We start from the raw sequence: 22,671 nt of genomic DNA, 5'->3' as shown, positions 1-22,671 counted from the left end.
CCCAACATATTCCAACCATCGAGGGAAGATAACTTCAAGTGGCTTGAATTTCAACCTGTATCTTTTGTCGTCGCGGCATGTGAGTAATGAGTCATAAATCCAGACTTTGTTTTTCCAAAAGTCTACTCGTGCCAGTACCCAATGCTCGCCGTCCAAGTTAACAGGGATGAGTAACTGTATATAAAAATACAAAAACATGTTCGTTATATATGAAATTGATAAACAACTAAGAAAAATCGACAACTTGTATATAAAATGCAATAAAATACATACCATATCAACATCCGTCATTGATTTGGACATTGTGTGCTGTCGCCCACAAAGATAACTATTCACGCGGTCGTCGAATACTAATGAATCGACCGCACAATCCATGTTGTTCCATAACTGATTCAAGAACACTTAGTACATAGATAACCAAGAAATGCATAAATAAACAAAACTTAAAGGCAATAATTAAAAAAAATTAAATAGTATTTATAAGTTTTGTCGGCACGTTACCCAAAAAAATGTGTCAGTATGTGTGACACGTTGGAGTAAGGCATTTGGGTACTGCCGTTGTTTCTCGCTAATCAAGCGGAGATACTCGTGATTATGCTGTTGAGAAATAGAAATATAACGATTAAAAAGAAAAATTTTGGTGAAACAAAGCCACAACAGTATACATAACTTTGAAAATAAAAATACCTCATCGCCTAGCCATCCCATCGAAGCTGTACCCAAAATTATTTCAAAGAATGACCGCGGGTGCTGGACTCTCCGGCGGCCTCTGCTATCACCAGTGAACCATCGATCAAACTCAGCAAACAGACTAGAGTCCTCTAATTCTCTAAGTGGATTTACATTCACACTCGTACTCATGTCAATCGCATGCTCCATGATTTGGGGTCGAGGTAAAGGCCGGACGTGCTGTCCTCGCCTGACCGGAGGAATCATGTAAGGACTGTTATAAACATACGACGGTATGTACGCGCAGCCAAACTTACTAACGCCCGGAGGCACCTCAGTGAACACCTGCACGCTCTCCCCACTAACATCCCCGTAGAAACTATACAATGACGTGGGCGTAGACAAATTTTCATTGCCCACGTCAGTATACACTCCATAGTCATCCGGGGCTTGTCCATTCGCCAAGAAGAACATATTAAACAACTATTAAATTAAAAGTTAAACGAACATAATTATTAAATTTAAATTTGCTCACCGTATACGAGCGTGCAGCGGGAGAATCCTTATTTAGACGTTTAGAAAATGTTTCGATGAAGCCAACAACGGTTTCTTTAAAATCTTTTAATTCTGACTTTATTTCATACACGTTACAATCAATCTTATCCAGCCGTCGTTGTATGTAATCATTAAACTGCTTTGTCCTCGACTATTACAAAAGAAAAAAATAAAACTTTAGAATAACAATAAAAAATTAATAATTTATAAAGGAAAAATATCGTATATTATTTATAACCTCATAATCTCGTGCGTCATCAGAGTTGTCTGTTTGATGCTGGTGGTCATCAACAGCCACCTCATCCTCAGAAGTGTCATGACGCTGCTCTGGTATTGGGTTTGGTATGTTGTCATGATCGTCATGCTCGTCTGATTGCCTTGTAACCGACGGCATCGCGTTGATTGAGGATTGGTGCTGTATAAAGTATCATTTAAAATTAGTAAATGAAAAGTCAAATATTTCGATTAAAAAATTGTTAGTACTTAGAGTATACCGACCTTATGAACCCAGTCTGGAATGCTTGGCACGTAATCCTTCACAGAGAGCCAATATTTTCTGCTACTCTCCTTTGAATTTGGCTCAAGAGTTTGTAAAACGTCCCCCTGCCATAAATTCAATTGAGTAAGTATACATAACTTAAATTTAGTAAAGTTAAAAAAATAAGTAATACATATTACTTACAAGACGAGATTCGTCGTTGAAGAACGAATAAACCTCCGCAAAGTTGATTCTCGAAGACGCCATGTGGTTCCATTGCAGAATGCGGGGAATCTTATTCTTCGTTTTGACGACCCATGTTGATGGGAACCCTCCGATTGCTTCGTAAATCCAAGCCTACAACAACCAAAGTGAAAAATCAAATAAAACAACTATCAAATATTTAATACTATAAAACTTATTAATATCGCAGAAAAAAAACGCACCTGAACCCCAGACGTAAAGCCGTAAAGATTGTATTTTTCAATATTATGATCTGGATTTTTCAACCGAGTCTTCTTAAATTTCTCGTCTTTCTCGAACAGTGCATTGTCAAGACTCTCTTAAATCATTTCCCACGACAATAGACCCCATGGACGCTTTCGAAAGTACTGTATATCATCAACTTGGTCAAGCCACTCGAAATTGACTTGACAGTGATTTTTTCTTGCATTTAGTACTCTGTCCGCAAAATAAAACAGCGCAATCTTTAATGCGTCCATTTCCTCGAATTTCAACTCCTTAAATACTGCATCGAATTGCTTCACATTAATCTTACGATGCACACCACCAAAATACGTATTCCGTAGCCTCTGCTCCATTTCATCATTTTTTTTATTGGTATCAACACCAAATGAAAGTCCAGTAACCAAGCACCATTCGACAATTGACAAGCGAATCAAATGCTTACCAATTTGAAACCATAACTGATCTTCACGACTATCTTCTTCATGGGCCACTTGCCGCAGTAAAAGATTGTGCAAAATCACCCCACTAAATGGAAAACTTCGACACTCCAAGAAATGCCCAAATATATCCTTTTTGAACATGAATAACTGCCGCTTCGTTAATTTTTCCTCGATGGCTTTTACGACCGAAGATAACATACACATGCTCGAAATTCGACCAGGAAAGTGATCGGCATAACGAAAATACATCTTGCCTACTTCGATATCCGGTGATTCTAATTTCGCCATGTATCTGTAATATTTATAAAATTATTACATTACATTTACAGAAAAAAAAAATTGACTCGTAAAAAAAAAAGAGTAATGATACAGCTACAAACTCTTATACAAATTTATTTTGTACAAACTGATGTGGCATGATAAGATTGGTTGAATTAAATATCACTTGGCCCACATGATTTGTTTTTATTAATTTATATTTTCATTCAACCAATGAATTAATGCCACGTCAGTTTGTACAAAATAAGTTTGTACAAGAGTTTGTGGTTGTATCATTACTCAAAAAAAAATACTAATTTTTTGTGCGACAGCAGGCCGCGCATGGCCGCGCGCTGCTGCCTAGCGATGGGCGCGCGCGCGCGCCCTGCCCCCCTCCCTCCCCACCCCCAAAATTAAGCGCAATCACTCCAAAATCGAAAACAATACTCCCAAACACCACCAACCACCACAAACATCATCACCACCACTATTATTCTCAAGCTATAACTATTATTATTCTAAAATCTCATTTTAAATTAATGAAAATTAGAAAAATGACTAACCTAGGTTTTGTTGAAGGTTGTAGATCGTAGATCGGATGCCGGTGAGAGATGGAGCCGCTGCCGACGAGGGTTGATGTCAACGCCGATGATGGGAGTTGGATCGGTTTGGGAGAGATGAGTGAAACAGAGTGTTGGGGGAGAGATGAGGGAGGGGTATTTTGGTCTCAAAGGTTGTTTAATGGCTAATGTTGATAGAAATATTTGTGGGGGGTTAAAATGAAAAAAAGCAAATTTTTTTTTATTATTACTGTAAATTTCCCTTTTATTTTCGGTATGTGTGTCATGTTTCTATTAGCTCATAGAGCAATGATAAATAGTCGGCGATCCAATTGAAAGAAAGAATAGTTAAACATTAAAGAAATAAAAAATTAAAAAAAAAAGAAAGCAAGAAAGCACGGGCAGTAAGGGGAAAAAGAAAAAGCAGAGATGGTTCAAGGATCAAGGACAAAACACGACCTTATAGTCGGTGCCAGTCGGGCAAGTGAATGTGCTAGTGGCATCATCCAAGGCGTAAGAGTAAGCATCTGGGCACAGATCCTTGAAAATTTTGAAGTAGGCCGTGGTAGGGCCACAATTAGTCGCAGTAGAATTAGAACAAGTGCAACAAAACTGGTCATTTTTTAAGACTGAACATGGATGGTTGCATCCACCGGGGTGCCTCAACTCAGTGGGGCACAATCCATTAATGTCACCTCTACATTTGATCACTTTATTGCATCCGCTAGACGTTCCTTTAAATTCAATAGGAACATTGAATCCATCAACCACGGAGACATCAAAGAAACCCATGTTGTTGACTCCTTGAAATGAATATTCTGCTAAGATGACTGGGGGTGCACCGTCTGATACGCAGTAAAGAACCCCGTTACAGTCACCACTCTCACATTTTCCGGTGCCATTGCTCACATTAAAGCGGCAATTGATTCGAGCCCAGATGCGGCCTATGTCGTTAAAATTGGGGTCGGTGTTGACTATCCATGATTGGCCTTGGTATAGTTCCCTGCCGCCGCTAGGATTTGCTGCTGCCCAGACCGTGTAGCTGCAGTTGTTCTGGACTTCGAAAACGGTTGCATCGATGCTAGTCGACCACAGGATAAAACTGGATAAAGCAGACAAAAAGAGGAAATTGGAGAAGCTCATCTTGTACTTGTAGATATTTAACAACTCTAATGTACTCGTCTTTGATTTAATTGAGCTCTGTTTTGTTGTTGCAGGCTTGCAGCTAGCTGGGTAGAAAATTTTACAGGAACCCTCGTTGGAAATTTCCATATTAAGATGATGATGAGATATTTATTATTATTAATTACTACTATAACTATCGTCGTGGGGCTCCAAACTCCACATCCAGTTAAGTCAAAAGTCAACAGAGACTAAACACGGGGTGGAGAGTCGGGTCAAACCAAGTTATCGAGTTAATACAAGGAGGCATTTGGAATGCCTTACGGCGAAAACGAGCAAAGGTGAGTACCTAGGGGTGGGAAAAAAAACTGTGGTCTTAAAAATACTGAATCGAACCTACAGTTTTTTTTAATTCGGATCGGTTTTTATTTAAAAAAATCGAAATATATTATTTATAAAAAAAATCGAAATGTCGGTTTGGTATTCAGTTCACTCAACTGAACCGAAAAATCGAACCGAAAAACTAAATTAATTTTAAATTTTATTCAAATCAACATGTGTTAAATTTTTTTTTTATAAATCTAAATATTGAGTTGGAAAATGCCTAAAGTTAATGTTGATATTGATGAAAATGGGAGAATGTTGTTGCCGTTTATTTGTAATTTTTTTTTTTTGGTGAAGATGAGAGAATATTGTTGGCGTTTGTTTTTAAATTTTCTTTTTATTTTGTGTTGTAAGTTGTAATTGTTGTTATTTTTATTTGTCTTTACAACATTATGATTATGTTTATGTAGATGGAGTATTGAAGTTTGGTTATGTATTTTAAAATTTTAATATTTCATATTTTGTGAATACCTTATTAGTAGTTAGTAAGATATTAGTGTTTTGAATACTTTGTATTTATTGTTAATATTTGTAATGAAATTAGAATGAACTAATTGTTGAAAAAAATTATTACATTCATGAGGCCCAATGGGCTAAAAATTTCAAATTTCAAAATAGGCCCAATAGGTTCAGAATCGAAAAAACCGAACCGATCTATTTGAGTTCGGTTCTTTTTATAAAATAACCGATTTAAATCGGTTCTACTTAATTTCGAAGTGAAGCGAACCGTACCCACCCCTATGAGTACTTGGTCTTTCTTTGTAGGTTATAGCACAAATTCTGGTCCAAAAAATTCGTTATCAAGTCAGGCCCAATATCCTTTTAAATTGGGCCTTCGGAAAGGATGGACTGTGTTGGATCAATCTGAATAAGATGATGTCATATTTTTAAATTGGTGACACTGTTTTTGTTGTATGTATAAATTACAAATTTGCGCGAATTTGTATAATGTGTAACTCTCTATGTAGATCTTCTCTTAATTTAATATTTTTTAAGTTTTTCTTGAGATAATGATACATATTATTTAAGTCTTTCTACAGTTAAGATTTAATTTATTTTAAATTTTTTTCTCAATAAATACAAAAACACATTATTTTGTTGATTAACTGAAAACTCTGAAATCAACAAACGTCTAGTAAACGTTAACTGCACTTCTTTACAAGGGTCTTTTCCTTTTTTTTTTAATCTTTTTTTTTTCTTCTCAGTCGTTTGTTCTTCTCTATTTCATGTGCATCGAAACAAGATTTGATAATTAATGGGCATGTTTTTCTCTCTTCCCTCCCCCCTTCCTCCCTTTTTAATTTTTATTATCAACCATCAATTTAAGGACCAAAATCAACTTGCAAATGAGAGAAGAGGATCAATATATGTAGTAAAATAGGAATAGCGATCACAATAGGAGGATCCAATATCAGACAAAATCAATAACTTCAAGTGTCTCCAGTTATTATTGCGGACTAGCAGTAACAGCGATAACAACGATGCAATTCAATTCTCGTCTAATTCCATTACATTCAAAATTGTTAACGAATTCACGCCAATATTTCTGCTTTGCTCCAGTTTACAGGCAAAAATTTGAAGTTTGTGAGAAAAGAAAGTAAAGAAAGAGAACGCAATTTGATTAAAACAGGGCTCGCGGTTTTAGCTAAATAACAAAACCACGTGTTTTGCTGTTTTATAAAGCAAGCGTAAGATAGATCAAATCCTGTAGAAAGACTTAAATGACACGTGTTGTTATTTTAAGAAAAGTTTAGGAAATATTAGACTAGGAGAGCACCCGGACTCTAATATTTTTCTAATAATAAAATTGACTTTTGGGAGGGGTAAAGATGAAAAATTGATTTGATCTCTATAATAACACCTTTTTACACGCAAGTACAATTAGGCAATGATAATATAATTAAACAGATACATTTTTATTTAGTTTTAACTATCAATTTGGCCGGTAGTTGTTCAACGCAAATATATACATACAGTGAATCGTTATTATTGGGTTGTTGTTGTTTGCTAATTAATGTGTAACCTCTCACGTATAGAAATGTGTTAAAACTCAGCATGTAAAGAAGCCCCATAAAATTTCAGTTATTCTCCTTTTAATTCACGAACAAATTATAGTTCATACACGCACATAACTACATGTGCCTGCTCCAGCTCTATGGCAGTGAAGACCACACGGTCCTTATTCCAATATTATAACAGATATAGAAGGCTATGTCGTATAGTTTTCTATTTCCATTTCTACCCCTGAAAAAAAATGCTTCAGGGGCAGAATACAACCTTGTAGTCTGTCCCAGTCGGGCAAGTAAATGTGCTGGTAGCGTCATCCTTAGGGTAACTGTAAACATCCGGGCACCTATCCTTGAAAAACTTGGAGAAACCTGTAGGTCCGCAGTTGCCTGAATTGCAACAGTACTCGTCGGTCTTGAACACGGGGCACGGCCCGTTACATCCTCCAGGAACCTTCAATTCATTCGGGCACTCGCCAAGAATGTTAGCAGTGCACTTGATCACGCGGTTGCATGAGGGAGAGACAGAGCTAAATTCCATGGGAACATTGAATCCGTCAATGTTGGACATGTCAATGAAATCCATGTCATTGAATTGCTTCAACGCGTACTCGGCCAAGGTGTTAGGTGCTGCACCGTAGCCTTGGCACTCGAGGAGTCCGTTACAGTCACCGGTCTCGCATTTGCCTTTGCCGGAAGCATCAAACTGGCATTTGGTTCGAGCCCAAATGCGGGCTGCTTTTGTGCCTGGCTCGGCGGTGATGGTCCATGTTTGACCCTTGTCGAGTTGCCTGCCGCCTCCGGGCACAGCGGCGGCCCAGACGGTGTCGGGGCAATTGTTTGTGATATCGAATTTGGCAGCATGAGTCAGGGTGATGGAAATGATAATAAGAAGAGCAGAAGAAATGGGAAGAGCTTTAACGAACTTCATTTTGGAGAGGATAATGAATATGAAAATAGATAAGTTTGGTTTATGTGTGATGCTTCTGAGGCTTTATATAGAAGCGGGCAGTGGCCGGGGGTGGCTCTGGTATTACGTATTATATTATTAAAAATTTTGTATGATTGATGACGTTTTGGTTTAATTACATGAATCATAGTCAAGGAAATCGACTATTCCTCGTAGGACAGGCCAACGTGGCCTAATTATAGTCGAGGAAATCGACTATTAATATTCCTCGTGGGAAAGGCCAAGGTGGCCTAATTACTCTATTTTTGTTTTGCTGCAATGACTCGACTACATCGGGGGCCGGCTAGTCTTGATCTTCGATGCTTTTTTAGATATGGAGAAGTAATAATTAAATTTCAATTATCTACTTTTACAGTACTAATGCTACGACAATCCCACCTTCAGTCCTGAGAATAAATTTTGAACTAAGTATATAAACTTCAAACAATCATCAATTATTGATCTTACTTTTTGAGTATAAGTTAGTTTGTGAGCAAAATGACATGATAAGGTTAATTACATGAACCATAAACTAATAATAAGGTAAATAAACCAAACTTAACTAATTTCATAAGCCAATGAAAGTCTTTTGAGTATAAGTTAGTTCGTGAGCAAATGAACTAAAAATGAACTAATAAAACTACATGAACCATAAGCAGGTTACATTAAGAAATGAAAAGTTTATCAATAGTGACAAAGTTAAACTCATGAGTCATGATATGAGTGTTAAGGTGAATCCCACACATTGGCTGAAAAATAAAAATCCTATTTCTAGTTGCAAGTAATTTTGGACTAAGTAAATAAATTAAGTTCTAGATGAGATAGCTTATAAATTAAGTTCTAGATGAGATAGCTTTTAGTATAAGTTTCATCTCATTGACTTCTATAATGCTAGACACGTAGTACAAAATCCTTAAAAATTGATGGGAACTAAAATCAAAAGGCAATTCAAATTCAAGAAGTAAATGCCTCCAATTTAATGTCTTTTTTGTTGAGGCCTAACTAAGGATGATACATGCACGGAAGTCTCGTTCCACAGGCTGGGTCAAGCAATAGTTATCAAGAAGCGCAGCTTGAGGCGGATTATGCGCTGTATATGACTATGAGAACTCGGAAAATATAAATTGCACATACATTTAGAGAAATTTGTACGGTTCTGATGTCACTGAACTTTGATCACACATGGCACATGATGTTGAGGCCCGACAGCATTGATAGACTTTTCATTTGTTAGTGCAACCATTCATTAAAGACAGTGAAGAAAAGTCTTGATGAGAAATAATTACCAATTACCAGAAATGATAAGACTGCTTGAACTATTATTATTATTATTTTTTAACTACCTATTATAACCTACTGATAATTAATTACATAACGAATTTGCAGCCACTTTTGATATAAGAAAAAATTAAAATATTTTCCCACGCATACAGGTGGAGGGACTATCTCAATTTAGAATGATAAATATTCTACCACGTATAAAATTTAAGTCAGCACATTTTTAATTAATAATATATTCTATAGTCTTAGAAGGACCGCTATCGAAGAGTTTAGGTTGTTATAAAATCTTGATTAAGCTTTGATCTTAATACTCCCGTAATCTAGAAGAATAGACTAGAAGCAGACGAAAAGTCCTCGGTAATAAATATCTCAAATAAATAATTCTTAGCATCACCAGAAATCGCCTTCTGTTCGTGGCATCTTCAGGATTCGTTATTTATTTTTTTGCTTTCACTTCTGAATTTGAACTTGGCTTTAACTTCTTCACAATATGCTATGACAAAGCCCCCACGTTTCAATTGGGTTCCAAGTTTTGATTTGAACAATAATAATAATCATAAGATAATCAAGTCCCAAAAAAATTATAAATTAATATGAGATCATCTTCCTTTCCAACACTACTAGAAAAATGAGTTTTACTGACACTAATTTAGCGTCAGTAATTACTTTTATTGACACTTGTTAATTGTGTCAGTGTTGCTCAAGCCAGAACACATTGACACTAATTTTTGGTGTCAGTAATTTTTGTGTCAGTAATTTATTTCACTATAGTATCACTAAAATAATGACATGATGATGTTGGTATTTAATGATACTATTTACACGTCAGTGATTTATGTGACTATAGTATCAATAATAAGCTAGCTCGATAATATAAAAAATTATTAATGTCAATTTAAATATTTAGTGTCAGTATTTAATAATGTTATGCAAGATTGGTTAATAAATTTTTTTTATTCTAATTATATTTTTCCTGAATGTTTTACAACCAAAAGAAAGCTCAAAATATATTAAATATATAAAATGTCACAATATAATTCACATAATAAACATCCCAAATACATCACTCAAATTCACATGATTCAACTACAACACTATCTGGAAAAGAAAAATATAAGTACTAAATTAAGTTTTCAACAACCACAAAGTACGAATTTAGTTTCCACCAAAAAGAAGCACAAGAACATCACTCAACATCCATCTACAGCTTCATTTTTTTCCCACCTACAACAACATAAAATCAATTAGTATGGAAATAGATTATCGAAAACAAATTGATTGTGAGTAGTTAAACAGAGCAATTGAAGGACGTTTCAACAACTAATAAAACAATAAGAAATAAGATTACAATAATACTGAAAGTTATAGAAATAAAGAACCTTAGCTTAAGTTGTCTGAAGAAACCATGTTGGATAACCTGCTACAAGTCACAGAAAACAAAACATCTAAGTCAATCTAATTAAAAACTTCTTATTTTTTATAATCAAACAACAGAAATCTGCAATCAAAACATCCATTTGCCCACTCAAACTTTCAGCCTTAGCATAAACTTCTTTCACTTTAATCTCATAAAACTTGTCAAATTTATGAAACTCTCATCAAGCCTTCTAAAAAACTACCGCTCTCATTCCCCTCCTTCCTCAACAATCCTCAAAAGTATTTCCATTGCAAAATAGCCCAAAAAAATTATAGGAGTTGTTTTGACTTTAGAATAGCAACAAAACAGCCCCGGGAAATCTGTAGGGGCTGTTGTGCAGTGAAAACAGCCACTAGAAATTTACAGGGACCGTCTTGTTGCTGTTCTATAGTAGAAACAGCCCCTGCAAATTAACACTTTCAAATGAATTAGAAAAGAAAATAATGTTACCTATGATAGTCATCATTGTTGAAGTCATAACAGATAGCCTGCAAATTAACAATAATAACAGCATTTACATCAGTTTATGAAACTGCTTTTATTGGTTTTTTTTTTGCAAGGATATGTATATAAATAATAGTGCATTTAAACTTACATATATAATGCATCTTAGACCAGCCATTAATGTGGTATAGTTTTTGTAAAGTACCCTATTTACCTCAGAAACTTCACTTTCCTCTATGCCAAGATTTTGAATTATCTATTATACACAAAGTAAATTTGTAGAAACTAGTTATACATTTGTTAAACAAATAAACAACTTAAATGACAAAAGTTTACTAACTGAATAGAAATGCACCAAGGTCATTATAAATTGGCACTACTTACTGAAATGATCAACAACATTGACACTAACACCTCATACATAAATTCAGATTTTAAGCGTATAAAGAGAGTTCAAATGAATGATTGCTTATACATTTTATAACAAATTTTACAACAATAAAGTAGATAAATGGCAACTCTACTAGAGGTATGTTTCTAGTATAAGGAATCAAGCATAAGTAAAGGAGCAAGGTAGTATCTTATCATCCGCATAATCAACACACCATGATAGAAATCGAATCAAATAAATACTACGAGTGCCGAATGGAAGAAAGAAATTAAAACATTTTCTGTAAAATATTATTATTAATGAATAACATGTCTTAATATAAAGCGAAAAGTTTCCGATGATAATATAAATATCCAAAAATATATAGTCAAATACTCAAAAGCTGAAACCAAAATATCAGAAAAAAATTTATAAAAGCAATAACATAAACCTAAGCAGTAAACACAACAGACCCACCAGCTTTTTTAATTTTCTTCTTGGCTGTTTTGGAAACGCTTCACCACAACGAGTTGATTCTCAAGCAAAAGGCCCTTACCCAAAACCTTAAAGTAGCCAAACTGAGTCACATCGATCGTGGGAACAATGTCTTTGGAAGCCTTGGCTTTGACCTCCTGAGGTACCATTGGCCAAAGCCTTTTTTTTTTTTTTTGATCCATGACAATGAAAACTGATCTTTTATATATTCAAGCAAATGAAGTGAAACCCCTGCTCAAAGATACCATAAAAACTAGATGACAATTTTGAACACTAGTGTCTAAAGCCCAGAGGCCTATGTATTTGATAAAACAACTGACAGAACACTAAACACATAATGTTGAAATTCAAAAGTTAAAAGGGTCAAACAGAGAATTGAAACATAATATGATTCGCCCTTAAGATAAATTCTTGGCCCTCAAATCACATGCAGAAGCAAGCTACAGTGAAGAGAGATTCGGAAGAAGCACTGAAAATGCCAAAAGATCGAAGTTGCCCTTCTTGAGAAAACCGACCTTATGATTACTAAGGCGATTCAGGCAAGACAACTACTACACGAACCCTAAAAATGGAGTTGCTTACCTTCTTTAGGGGATGCGGGGCAAATTAAATTATTACAGTATTACTCACAACTCAATTAATTTGAGTATTTGACTAATCTAATTTAGACAAAAAATTAATGAAAAAATTAAAAAGTGGAATCTCAACTCACTGTCTCAGGCGGCCGGCGCAATGGCGACGGCTGAACGCGGCTGCAAAAGCAATAATTTAGACTGGAGGGTGAGATGGTGACCAGAGACGGAGAAAGTGAGAGCGACTAAACGAGCGTGAAAGAGAGGGGTTGTTGCTGCTGTGTGTGCCTTCAGAGAGAGAGTGAAAGCGAGCGAGCTACTGCAGTGTGTGGTACGACCTGCTGGGCTGCCGCCGCCGCCGCCGCCGCATGGGCTGCGTGTGCCGTTGTCATCGTGCGTGCTACTAAGGCCTTAGAGAGGGGCTGCCGTTGGTTAGCGCTTAGGGAGAGTTAGGGATTTAGGCACTTGGAATTTTAGGGATTTGGATTTTAGTTTGTTTGAGAGGGAACAAATTTTGGTGGAGGGAGATTGAAAATTTTGTGTTAAATTATAGCAAAGGGTTGTAGTTAATTATATACGGTTTAACCAAACAAAGAAAATATGCACACAAGTGGTTTGTAGTTTGAAATTAAAATTTTAACTTCGGAGATATTGAGTTCGAGTCCAAGTAAAAACATAATTAGAATTATATTTGTTTTTATAACTGATACTAAAGTATTAGTAATTACTGAGTTTTATGCTACTGACACCTTAGTACCAGTGATTTATGATACATATTTGTTAAATGGAAAAAATGATCCAAATGTATAACATTACTGACACTTTTTACGAAGTGTCAGAAACGAAGTGTTAAAGGTCATTTTTGTAGTAGTGCAAGTAGATACGTAATCAATACAAGTACTAATGATATAATAGAGACAACACAGTCAATGAGATCTAAGGTTAATTTCAAGTTCATTGTGGCTTAACATTATGACAAATTCATTACACAAAGCAAAAAAAAAAAAAAAAGGAGTAAATTTTAGGCAGTTGGTATGATTTCTTCAACGTCCAATTTTGACAAGTAATTAAGAACCATAATTTTCGTAAATTAGTTCCAAAACCATTGATGACTTATGAGTAAAGTAAAAGGTCCAATATCTATATATTGATTGTGATCATCAGGTTTTTAATTTCAGAGATTGAGTGGAGAGCATTAGGAAATAAAAATTCCTTGGAGATAAGTTTTCTTAAGAGCTAATTCTTGATTCCTGGTAGATCCACAAATGAAATGTAATAACTATCCCAACATATTTTTCTTTTTTTTTTTCATTTTTCCACTTACTTTGATAGTTTCTCTGTTATTATTATTTTATTAATTCAAATACTTTATTATATCTCTCTTTCTCGTCTCTTATTTGATTATTTTTAATTTGTAAGAGAATGACAGATCTCTGGTGTTTGTCATTTGTACCACGTAAATATCTCTTTTTTTTAAATAACCATTACATTTATGAAGTCTAATTTTTAACATTAAAATGTTACTATTGAAGAATAAATTTGATTTTTTTTTTTTAACATGCTGGACCATTTTCACCTTAATTTTATTTACTCATGTAAATTTTATGTTCCGACTCATAAAAGAAAAATCTCTGACAATCGTATATATATAAACTCTAGTTTAGAAGATTTATTAATGTGACGCGGCTTGAAGCCACAAAGGCAAATTAAAGCCTTATTCCTTACACATAGATTGCAGCGACCATACAACGTATAGCAGATAATTCCAACCAACAAATGATAGGCAGCTGACTCAGTCTTCACGGGCAGAACACAACCTTATAATTAGTCCCACCAGGACAAGTGAAAACGCTTGTTGCATCATCTTTAGGGTAACTATAAGCATCCGGGCACCTTTCCTTGAAAAACCTGGAGAATTTTGTAGGTCCACATTTGCCTGAATTGCAACAGTGCTCTTCGGTCTTGAACACGGGACATGGCCCATTACATCCTCCTGGAACCCTCAATTCATTCGGGCACTGCCTGACAATATCAGCCGTACATCTAATCACACGGTTGCATCCTCCGGACACCGAACTGAATTCCATAGGAACATTAAACCCATCAATGTTCGAAATATCAATAAAATCCAAGTTTTGGAACTGGTTTAGTGCAAATTCAGCTAAGGTGTTGGGGGGTGAGCCATAGGCTTGACATTGGAGTAGTCCCCCACAGTCACCAGTCTGGCACCGCCCGCGCCCGGCTCCATCGAATTGGCAGTTGGTCCTAGCCCAGATGCGGGCTGCCTTGGTGCCGGGGTTGACATTAAGGGGCCAGTTTTGGCCACGGTCGAGTCTCCTGCCTCCACCTGGCACTGCTGCAGCCCAGACCGTGTAGGGGCAATTGTTTCTGATATCGAAAGTGGCTGCGTTGACCAAAGTTAAGTATAGGGTGAGAAAAAGGAAGGATGCATTGAATAAAGATATAAAGTAGTTCATTTTGGCTATGTTTGGAGGGGAAATGGATGAGGGTTTATATAAATTTTAGAATGTGTACTGTTAGATTGGATTAGTATTGTAGACATTTTTGAGAGATGATGTGGTGGTGTTTGGCACCATATGAAGATTGGTCAAGAAATGTAGGTAGCAAATATATGAGACCGATTCTATATGTGAAATTTATTTATTTAGTATTAATAATTAGCATTGCCGTCGGTGGTTGTCCGTCGTCACTAATTAATAGTCCTCGTGGTGTTGACTTAAATTACCCTCGTTGGAAGCTTCTGTGGGTTATTTTAACTTAGCAATTAAGATTAAGATATAGAAAATTTCACTAGAATGAATGCATGCTAATAGAAAACTAAGTATTTGTGTTTGGCAAGCAAGAAAGTTGAAAGAAAAAGAAAGAAAATCTTATAAAGGAAACTTGTAGAAACTTCTCATTAACAGAATGAATACATCTTACACATATATATAGCGAGGATCAATCAATAGTTAATAAGCTGTTACACACACACGTGAGATTTCTTAAACCAATATAACTAATTGAGCCACGTCAGCTGAGTGAGCTATTCTGTTACAGCCATACACACAATAACAGCATATGCTCGTTTCCTCTGTTTCATCACATTTTATCAACTTCAATAACACATGCTTTTTCTCTTTTTAGAACGAACGTGTACTTGATGGAGATATATACATAACTCATAAAATTCTTCCCTATTTACAAATATTTTACGCATAACTCTCACGCTTTGGCTCATGAATTTACTTCAAATTTATAAACATACGAAGCCTTTCAAATTAATGTAAAGTTTTGTGCAGCTAAAGTTCGCTCAAATGGCCTCCATTGTTGACATTGAAATCTCCATTTGACGATGTAATATAGTGAAAAATTTATGTGAACATGTAGAAATTTTGAAATACATAAAAAATATTATATTCAATTTTTACACATATGATATGCATAGTTCAATTAAAAAAAATCTATTAATTACATAATTATTTTTAAAAAAATAAAATATACACATAATATTTATATTTATGCATTAATTGAGTGTAATAGCTGTCACGTACTATAAAATCTCTCCTGCAGCAAAACTATTTCCTGTCTTTATTGCCTATTGAAAAGTCAATCAAATATGAAAATTTGAAGTGCGTTTCTTTATTGCCATTAATACCATTAAAAAGTCAAGTAAATGTGAATTGCATAAATTTCAAGTAGGTTGCATATGGCTCTTTGTTAGAATACCTTAAATTTGGTGCCCTACATGTACTGATGGCAATGGGGCGGGTTCGGGGTGGGGATCATCATCCCCGAACCCAAACCCAATTTGAAAGTAATCCCCAAATCCGCCCCTTACCCGAAATAATTTTAGTTGAGGATAATTTGGGTATGTCCCCTAAAATCCTCAAATTATATGGGGATTAAATTGGGACCCAATCTCCATTTTTTAAAAATTAATAATTTTAAAAAAAAAGTATAAAAATGAAATTACAAATGATCCAATTTTCAAAACCTTTACAGTCCACATAACCAAAATAAAAAATTGAAAACAAAATAAAAAGAAAAAAATTCATTAGTCTCAATCTCTCGTCAGTTATCAAAGAAATCTTCTTCATGTATCTCTGCAACTCTTTCTTTGCCTTAAAGAAAAAACAATTTCGCCATTGCTAAATCTTTAAAGTGCTAATTATTAAAGAAATTTAAAAAATTGAATAAAAAAATCTTGAACAATGCTCTTTGCTTTTGTGTATCAAGCCATGTGAGGTCATTGACAATTCTGTTCTCCTGCTCCTCCTGCTATTCTTTTCTTCACTCACTTGTTCGCTTCTTCTAGGTTCCGAGTTGCCGAGTCAACTCAACTCAACATGATGGCATCCTCGTTGCGAGCTCATAGCAGTTCACTATTCTTATATCAAAAGCCGAGAAGCAGAAGCTCGACTTGGAGGTGGCAATGGGTAGAGTCTAGCGTTTTAAGAGAGGCCGTGAGTTTAGATATGGGGTTTTGTTTTATTTTTTCATTATTTGAATTTTTTTAATTATTTGATTAAATTAAAATATATTTTATTTTCAAAAACAAAAATATATTTTGGGTTTAAATTCGGGTTCGGTGACCCAATAAAATTCTCAAACCCATACCCAAAATATACTTGAGGTTTGGGTTTGTCCCCAAAATAAATCCGTTTTTAATTTTGAAGTTCTTTGGGGGCTCATACCCAACCCGAATTAATTGGAGACTCGTGGGTATGGGCCCCCTTGAGAAATGTTGCTATCTCTGCCTACATGCCCTATTCATGCCACATTTTTTTTCAGCATGTTTTTAAAGCAATCAAGGATTCCCTATCTTACATGCATGTAAGATACATCTTCCTCACATGAATAGTGCATAGGTCTCACACATGCACTATTCATGTGAGGGAGATGTATCTTACATGCATGTAAGATAGGGATTACCAGTACGTCGCTTTATGTGAAAATTTGAAAATTTGAAGTACGTCGCTTTATTACCATTAATACCATTGAAAAAGTCAAGTAAATGTAAATATGCTGAAAATTTTATGTGAACATGTAGAAATTTTGAATTACATTAGAGATATTATATTCAATTATTACACATATGATATGCATAGTTTAATTCAAAAAAATTACTAATCAAATGTGAAAATTTGAAGTACGTCGCTTTATTACCATTAATACCATTGAAAAGTCAAAGTAAATGTGAATATGCTGAAAATTTTATGTGAACATGTAGAAATTTTGAATTACATTAGAGATATTATATTCAATTATTACACATATGATATGCATAGTTTAATTCAAAAAAATTACTAATTACATAATAATTTTTTTTTAAAAAAATACACACATAATATTTATGTTTATGTATTAATTGGGTGTAATATATGTCACGTACTATGAAATCTCTCCTGCAGCAAAACTATTCCCTCTCTTTATTGCCTGTTGAAAAGTCAATCAAATGTGAAAATTTGAAGCACGTCTCTTTATTGCCAGTAATACCATTAAAAAGTCAAGTAAATGTGAATTGCATAAATTTCAAGTAGGTTGTATATGGCTGATTAATACTAAAAAATGTACGTGTAATAAAGATAAAATTATTAGTAATGAGCTCATTATTTCTAAATTATCTTAATACTCCCCAAATAAATTTTTGTGTTAAATTAATTCGCAATATGTATATATATATTATAATAAAATAAATAAAGATAATGCATTCCTTGCCTATAAAAGGCAAGGAAATGCAGAAGCCGAGGGCTAGAAGCTGGAGAGAGCTATTTTGTGAAAATTTGAAGTACGTCTCTTTATTGCCATTAATACCATTGAAAAGTCAAGTAAATGTGAATTGCATAAGTTTGAAGTAGGTTGCATAAATGGCTCTTTGCCATAATACCTTAATCTTGTATTTACTAACTAGTAATAAGAATGAATGCAAATCGGAATGGGTTGAAATTGAAATGAAGAATGAAAATTAAAATAAATTATTTACTTTAACTGCGGGAATTGGAATTGGAATGAATTGTATTGCTATTAATGTGTTTACCTTATCTCAAAATTGAAATAGATAGTTACAAGTTATTAAACCGACCTTAGTTTATTATTGTTATAATAATAATAATAATAATAATAATAATAATAATAATAATAATAATAATAATAATAATAATAATAATAATAATAATAATAATAATAATAGGAGTAAAGATAAATTAAAATTTTCAAGATTTAAGTGGGGGTAATATATTCACATTAGGGAAATCTCCCCCATGATAATGAGAACTCTAATAATCTTTTTCAATTATAAGTTTGAGTATGCTTTTACATCTTGTGGTAATAATCCAATTGAATGGAAGGGTGATGATATGTTACCCATTATGTTTGTAAACCCAATTCATTTAAAAAAATTAATTATAAAAAATTCATATAAATTTTTAATAATTTAAAATAAAGAAGTTTGGACAATTAATTAATTAAATTGTCACCAATTATTTAAATTTATGGAACAAAAGCATATGATTTGGACAATTTGAATATTTGATGTTGTAAAGGTAAAAGAATCAAATTAAATTATGTTGTAACAATTTTGGTGAGGATATTTGAACCTAATAAAATACTTATAAAACCTATATACTCATTAAACCCATCATTAAAATTAAAAATTAAAATTTTACTCAACATACCCACCTGAATAGGAATGTCAAATAAATTTGGATCCGGATATCGAAAAAGCCAAGGCTTAATCCTGGAAACCACGTGAAGAATAAAAGAAAAGAGGGAAAAAGATGCTTAAAGAAGAATAATTGACTTTTTAAGTGTACAACTCATGTGAATAGTTGGAAAGCATTGACCATTGATTCAAGTGGGCTTCAGGTGCATGGGCTTAAAGTGGGTTACGCTTGGCTTGTTTTAAATCCTTTTGATTTAAGGATTTTGTGGTGGCATTACAATTTAAAAAGAAGCATTAGAAGAAAACAGCTGACACATAAAAATTTAAGAGAAGCAGCCACTACAAATCCAGGACCAATAATGTGGAGAAGTCAATTGCAGGGATTTGGGAGAGACAGCCTCTTGAGTTTTCCTCTTTCCTTTCTCTATTATTTTACTTCAATGTTCCCTATAATATTTATGAATCCTCTTAATATTTAAATGAAATAATTTATTTTATTAGGAATATGACATAACCTAACTATGAAGACTTAATTTCATGTTATTTATAATTTATTTTTTCATGATTAAGTGTTCATTATTGTGCTTAATTTAAATATCTAGCCAATATTTGAATGATTTGAGGATACATAATGAGACCAAGAGGAGATTTATGTATTTTTGCTCAGTGTAATGGATGCCATGAATTGAACGAAAAACATAGATGTGTCAACGTGATTCATGCAGTTTTTCTAAGAATTTCCATAGAGCTTAATGAATTTTTGCATATTTAAATTCACATAGAGATATATTGGGCTAATATGTGAAGGTATTTTTGACATTACTCGAAGAGAATATTGAATAGATTAAGGAAATTCACTGTCAACATGAGTAATAAACTTCAATAACATAGATGGAGGATTAAGTTAGATTAGTTATGGTGAAATCGAATGTTCTAGTATCTTAATCTCTTGGTGATTTTTATTACTGCCTGCATATTTATTTATATAATTTTTAGTTATTTTATTTTATTTTTATTTTTAATCTAAATTTGCCTATTCAATTGTTCAAATAAATTAGGGTTAGAATAATTTTGGTAGCTAATAGGATATACAATCTTTATGAGACGATACTCTACTCTTTATTATATTATTTATGCTTACTAGTATACTTGCTAATTTACGCAACATATGCACTTAAAAGAATTTGCTTAGAAATCAAATAAATGGTTAAAACAAATTAGAAAACTCGTTCTAAGAATTCACTTTATTTGTAGACATTCAAAAAAATATTAGAGAAGAGAATTATTTATTTATGATGTCAACAATTCTAGGGTTTTAAGATAATGAATAATCATGGATTGATGATGATGAGGAAAAAAAAAAGAGTTTTGGGATGGTTATATTGAGTAAATTGTTTCTTTTAATTGTATAATTTTATCCCATATTAATGGACATCATGATAATAAGTATTTTTATAAAAATACAAGTTTATAGAGTATTTTGGTGGATTCAAATACAGTAGAACCTCTATAATTAATAGGTTTGGATCATACAATATCTATTAATTAAAAGAGAAATTAAATACTCGATAAATTAATAATTTATTAATTTACAAAGTTATTTGCAATTCAATTAACATACATCAATAACACTTCAAAATTTCTTATTACAATTCGAGAAGTCAACTTCAGAACATCTAAATGCAAGAAAGAAAAAAAAAAAGATGAGATCTAGTTAGATTTAAATTTTTTTTAAAAAGTAACAATAGAATCATATTTTATATACTTAAAATATCCTAGTCAAATACATTTGTAGGGTCCGGCTACGGTGCAACTGTGGTACCGTGCCACAGTTGCATCCAGCCGTTGGATGCACTGAATGGGTGGGGTCCACTGGCATCCAACGGCTGGATGCAACTGTGGCACGGTACTACAGTTGCACCACATGTTTTCTCACATTTGTAAGTAGGGGTGGGCAAAACCGAACTGGAACCCAAAAAAAAATAAGTTCGGTTTGGATTTTTTATGATTTCAATAAATTATTAATTTATTATTTGAATGCGACCCACAAAGTTATATAAGATTATTTTAGAAAAGTATTATCTTATTATTTTATTAAAATTATTAATTTAGTCCATTGACCCAAGTTAGATCGTGAAAACTTATTATATAATAAAGATTATTAATTTATCGAGTATTAATTTATATAGGTTATACTGTAGCCTCACTTAAACAATGTTGATGATTGATAATGGTCAGGAGACTCTAGGTAAAGAAAATGATATAATTGATTACACTTTTTTTTTACTTTAAAATTTAAAAATAACATGAATTTTTTAAAATGAGGTGGATGTACACAAATCATGAAATCATGGGGGAAATATCCCCACCATCAATGAAAATATAAATTTTCTTGTGTGGTGCTTAAATTGTTGTCATAATTTAATTGTTTAGAGATTTCTTGTTTCCTAGCGAGTTTCAGAGAAGTTTATTTGATGGCCCTACCCTACCCAGTACCCACCACGGCAAGTGAGAAACAAAAAATCATTGTGTCTCAAAACAAAATCGAAATGATAGCTCTTACCTCATCAAAGGAAAAGTTTTATTTAAAATTTTTAAGGTTACTACTAAGTATTGCGAAATAACAAGCCATTACAAAAATTATTGAAAGGCAACACTTTATTATAGTAACTTCTTAAAAATAACAATTTACTATATTTCCATTACTTTCGTTAGTTGACCTGTTGATTGATTGATAAAATACTAATTTTACCCTCAATGAATAACTCTTAAAATAAGAAAAAAATTATACAAATCAATGCCATGTGAATTTGCAATTTTGTCCTGCTCTTAGTGCGAAACAGCACATCATTGTTGCTTAAATTTACAATGATAATTAAATGATAACATTGCCCCTACAATTAATCTGCTGCATGATCAATTGTAGATTGATGGAAATATCTTAAACTTTTATTTTAAAAAAATTAATGTAGTAAAAGTGTTACCTTTTAATAATTTGTGTAGTGATATGTTATTTTGGAATATTTACCATAGTTAAAGGATAATAACTCTAAGATTTATTTTTTTTGAATAATAATAATCCTAAGATTTAATTACACATTTAGGTGTCATTTGATAAAAATATGATTTTGCGATATAATGTCAGTGTGATATCACTAATAAACCCACATTAGTGAGGGAAATATAATAAATTATTATTATTTAATAAGCTAATATAGTGAACTATTTAATAATTGATGTAGTGGCTGATGATTTCAGGTGTAGTAAAATGATAATAAGTCAAAAAATTTATAAGTAGCTCACCCAACACTCAGCACGAGTGCAGTGCACACACGCGACTACAGACCAATAACTTAAAAAGTAATTATATTACATTGATAGTACGAATAGAACTCTACTACGATGCCACACAAAAGTTAACTATATATGTAAATGCTACTAAATTTTATTTGCCTTAAGGACAGAACACAACCTTGCAGGCGCTGCCGAATGTGCACTTGGTTCGAGCCCATATGCGAGCTGGCTTATTGCTTCCGGGA

The 22,671-nt window shown here is 33.4% G+C and overlaps 2 protein-coding genes across 2 annotated transcripts; both read right to left on the bottom strand.

The window, feature by feature from the left end:
- Nucleotides 1-3,830: 3,830 nt before the first annotated feature.
- On the bottom strand, nucleotides 3,831-4,696 carry LOC102621968 (protein P21-like). Its single transcript, XM_006477372.4, has one exon. The coding sequence runs from the start codon at nucleotides 4,569-4,571 to the stop codon at nucleotides 3,870-3,872; it is 702 nt and encodes a 233-aa protein (XP_006477435.3). The 5' UTR covers nucleotides 4,572-4,696; the 3' UTR covers nucleotides 3,831-3,869.
- Nucleotides 4,697-6,992: 2,296 nt separating this feature from the next.
- Nucleotides 6,993-14,965, bottom strand: LOC102578041 (thaumatin-like protein). Its single transcript, XM_052437660.1, has 2 exons — nucleotides 14,276-14,965; nucleotides 6,993-7,801 (listed from the first exon to the last, which is right to left on the bottom strand). Exons 1-2 carry the CDS (start codon nucleotides 14,943-14,945, stop codon nucleotides 7,194-7,196), a joined length of 1,278 nt encoding a protein of 425 aa, XP_052293620.1. The 5' UTR covers nucleotides 14,946-14,965; the 3' UTR covers nucleotides 6,993-7,193.
- Nucleotides 14,966-22,671: the final 7,706 nt, after the last annotated feature.

This window comes from Citrus sinensis, chromosome 3 (assembly GCF_022201045.2).
Source record: "Citrus sinensis cultivar Valencia sweet orange chromosome 3, DVS_A1.0, whole genome shotgun sequence".
Lineage (NCBI taxonomy): Eukaryota > Viridiplantae > Streptophyta > Magnoliopsida > Sapindales > Rutaceae > Citrus > Citrus sinensis.
The sequence above is the reverse complement of the archived record's forward strand: the minus strand, read 5'-3'. Positions and strand labels throughout refer to the sequence as shown.

Excerpts from the sequence above, each read along its gene's own strand:
- LOC102621968 (XM_006477372.4), bottom strand. The coding sequence starts at position 4,571 with ATGAGCTTCTCCAATTTCCTCTTTTTGTCTGCTTTATCCAGTTTTATC.
- LOC102578041 (XM_052437660.1), bottom strand. The coding sequence starts at position 14,945 with ATGAACTACTTTATATCTTTATTCAATGCATCCTTCCTTTTTCTCACC. Across the intron at positions 7,802-14,275 it reads TAATTATAAGGTTGTGTTCT|CTGCCAAATTCGATATCACA; the intron begins GCCCGTGAAGAC and ends CCCTGACTCATG.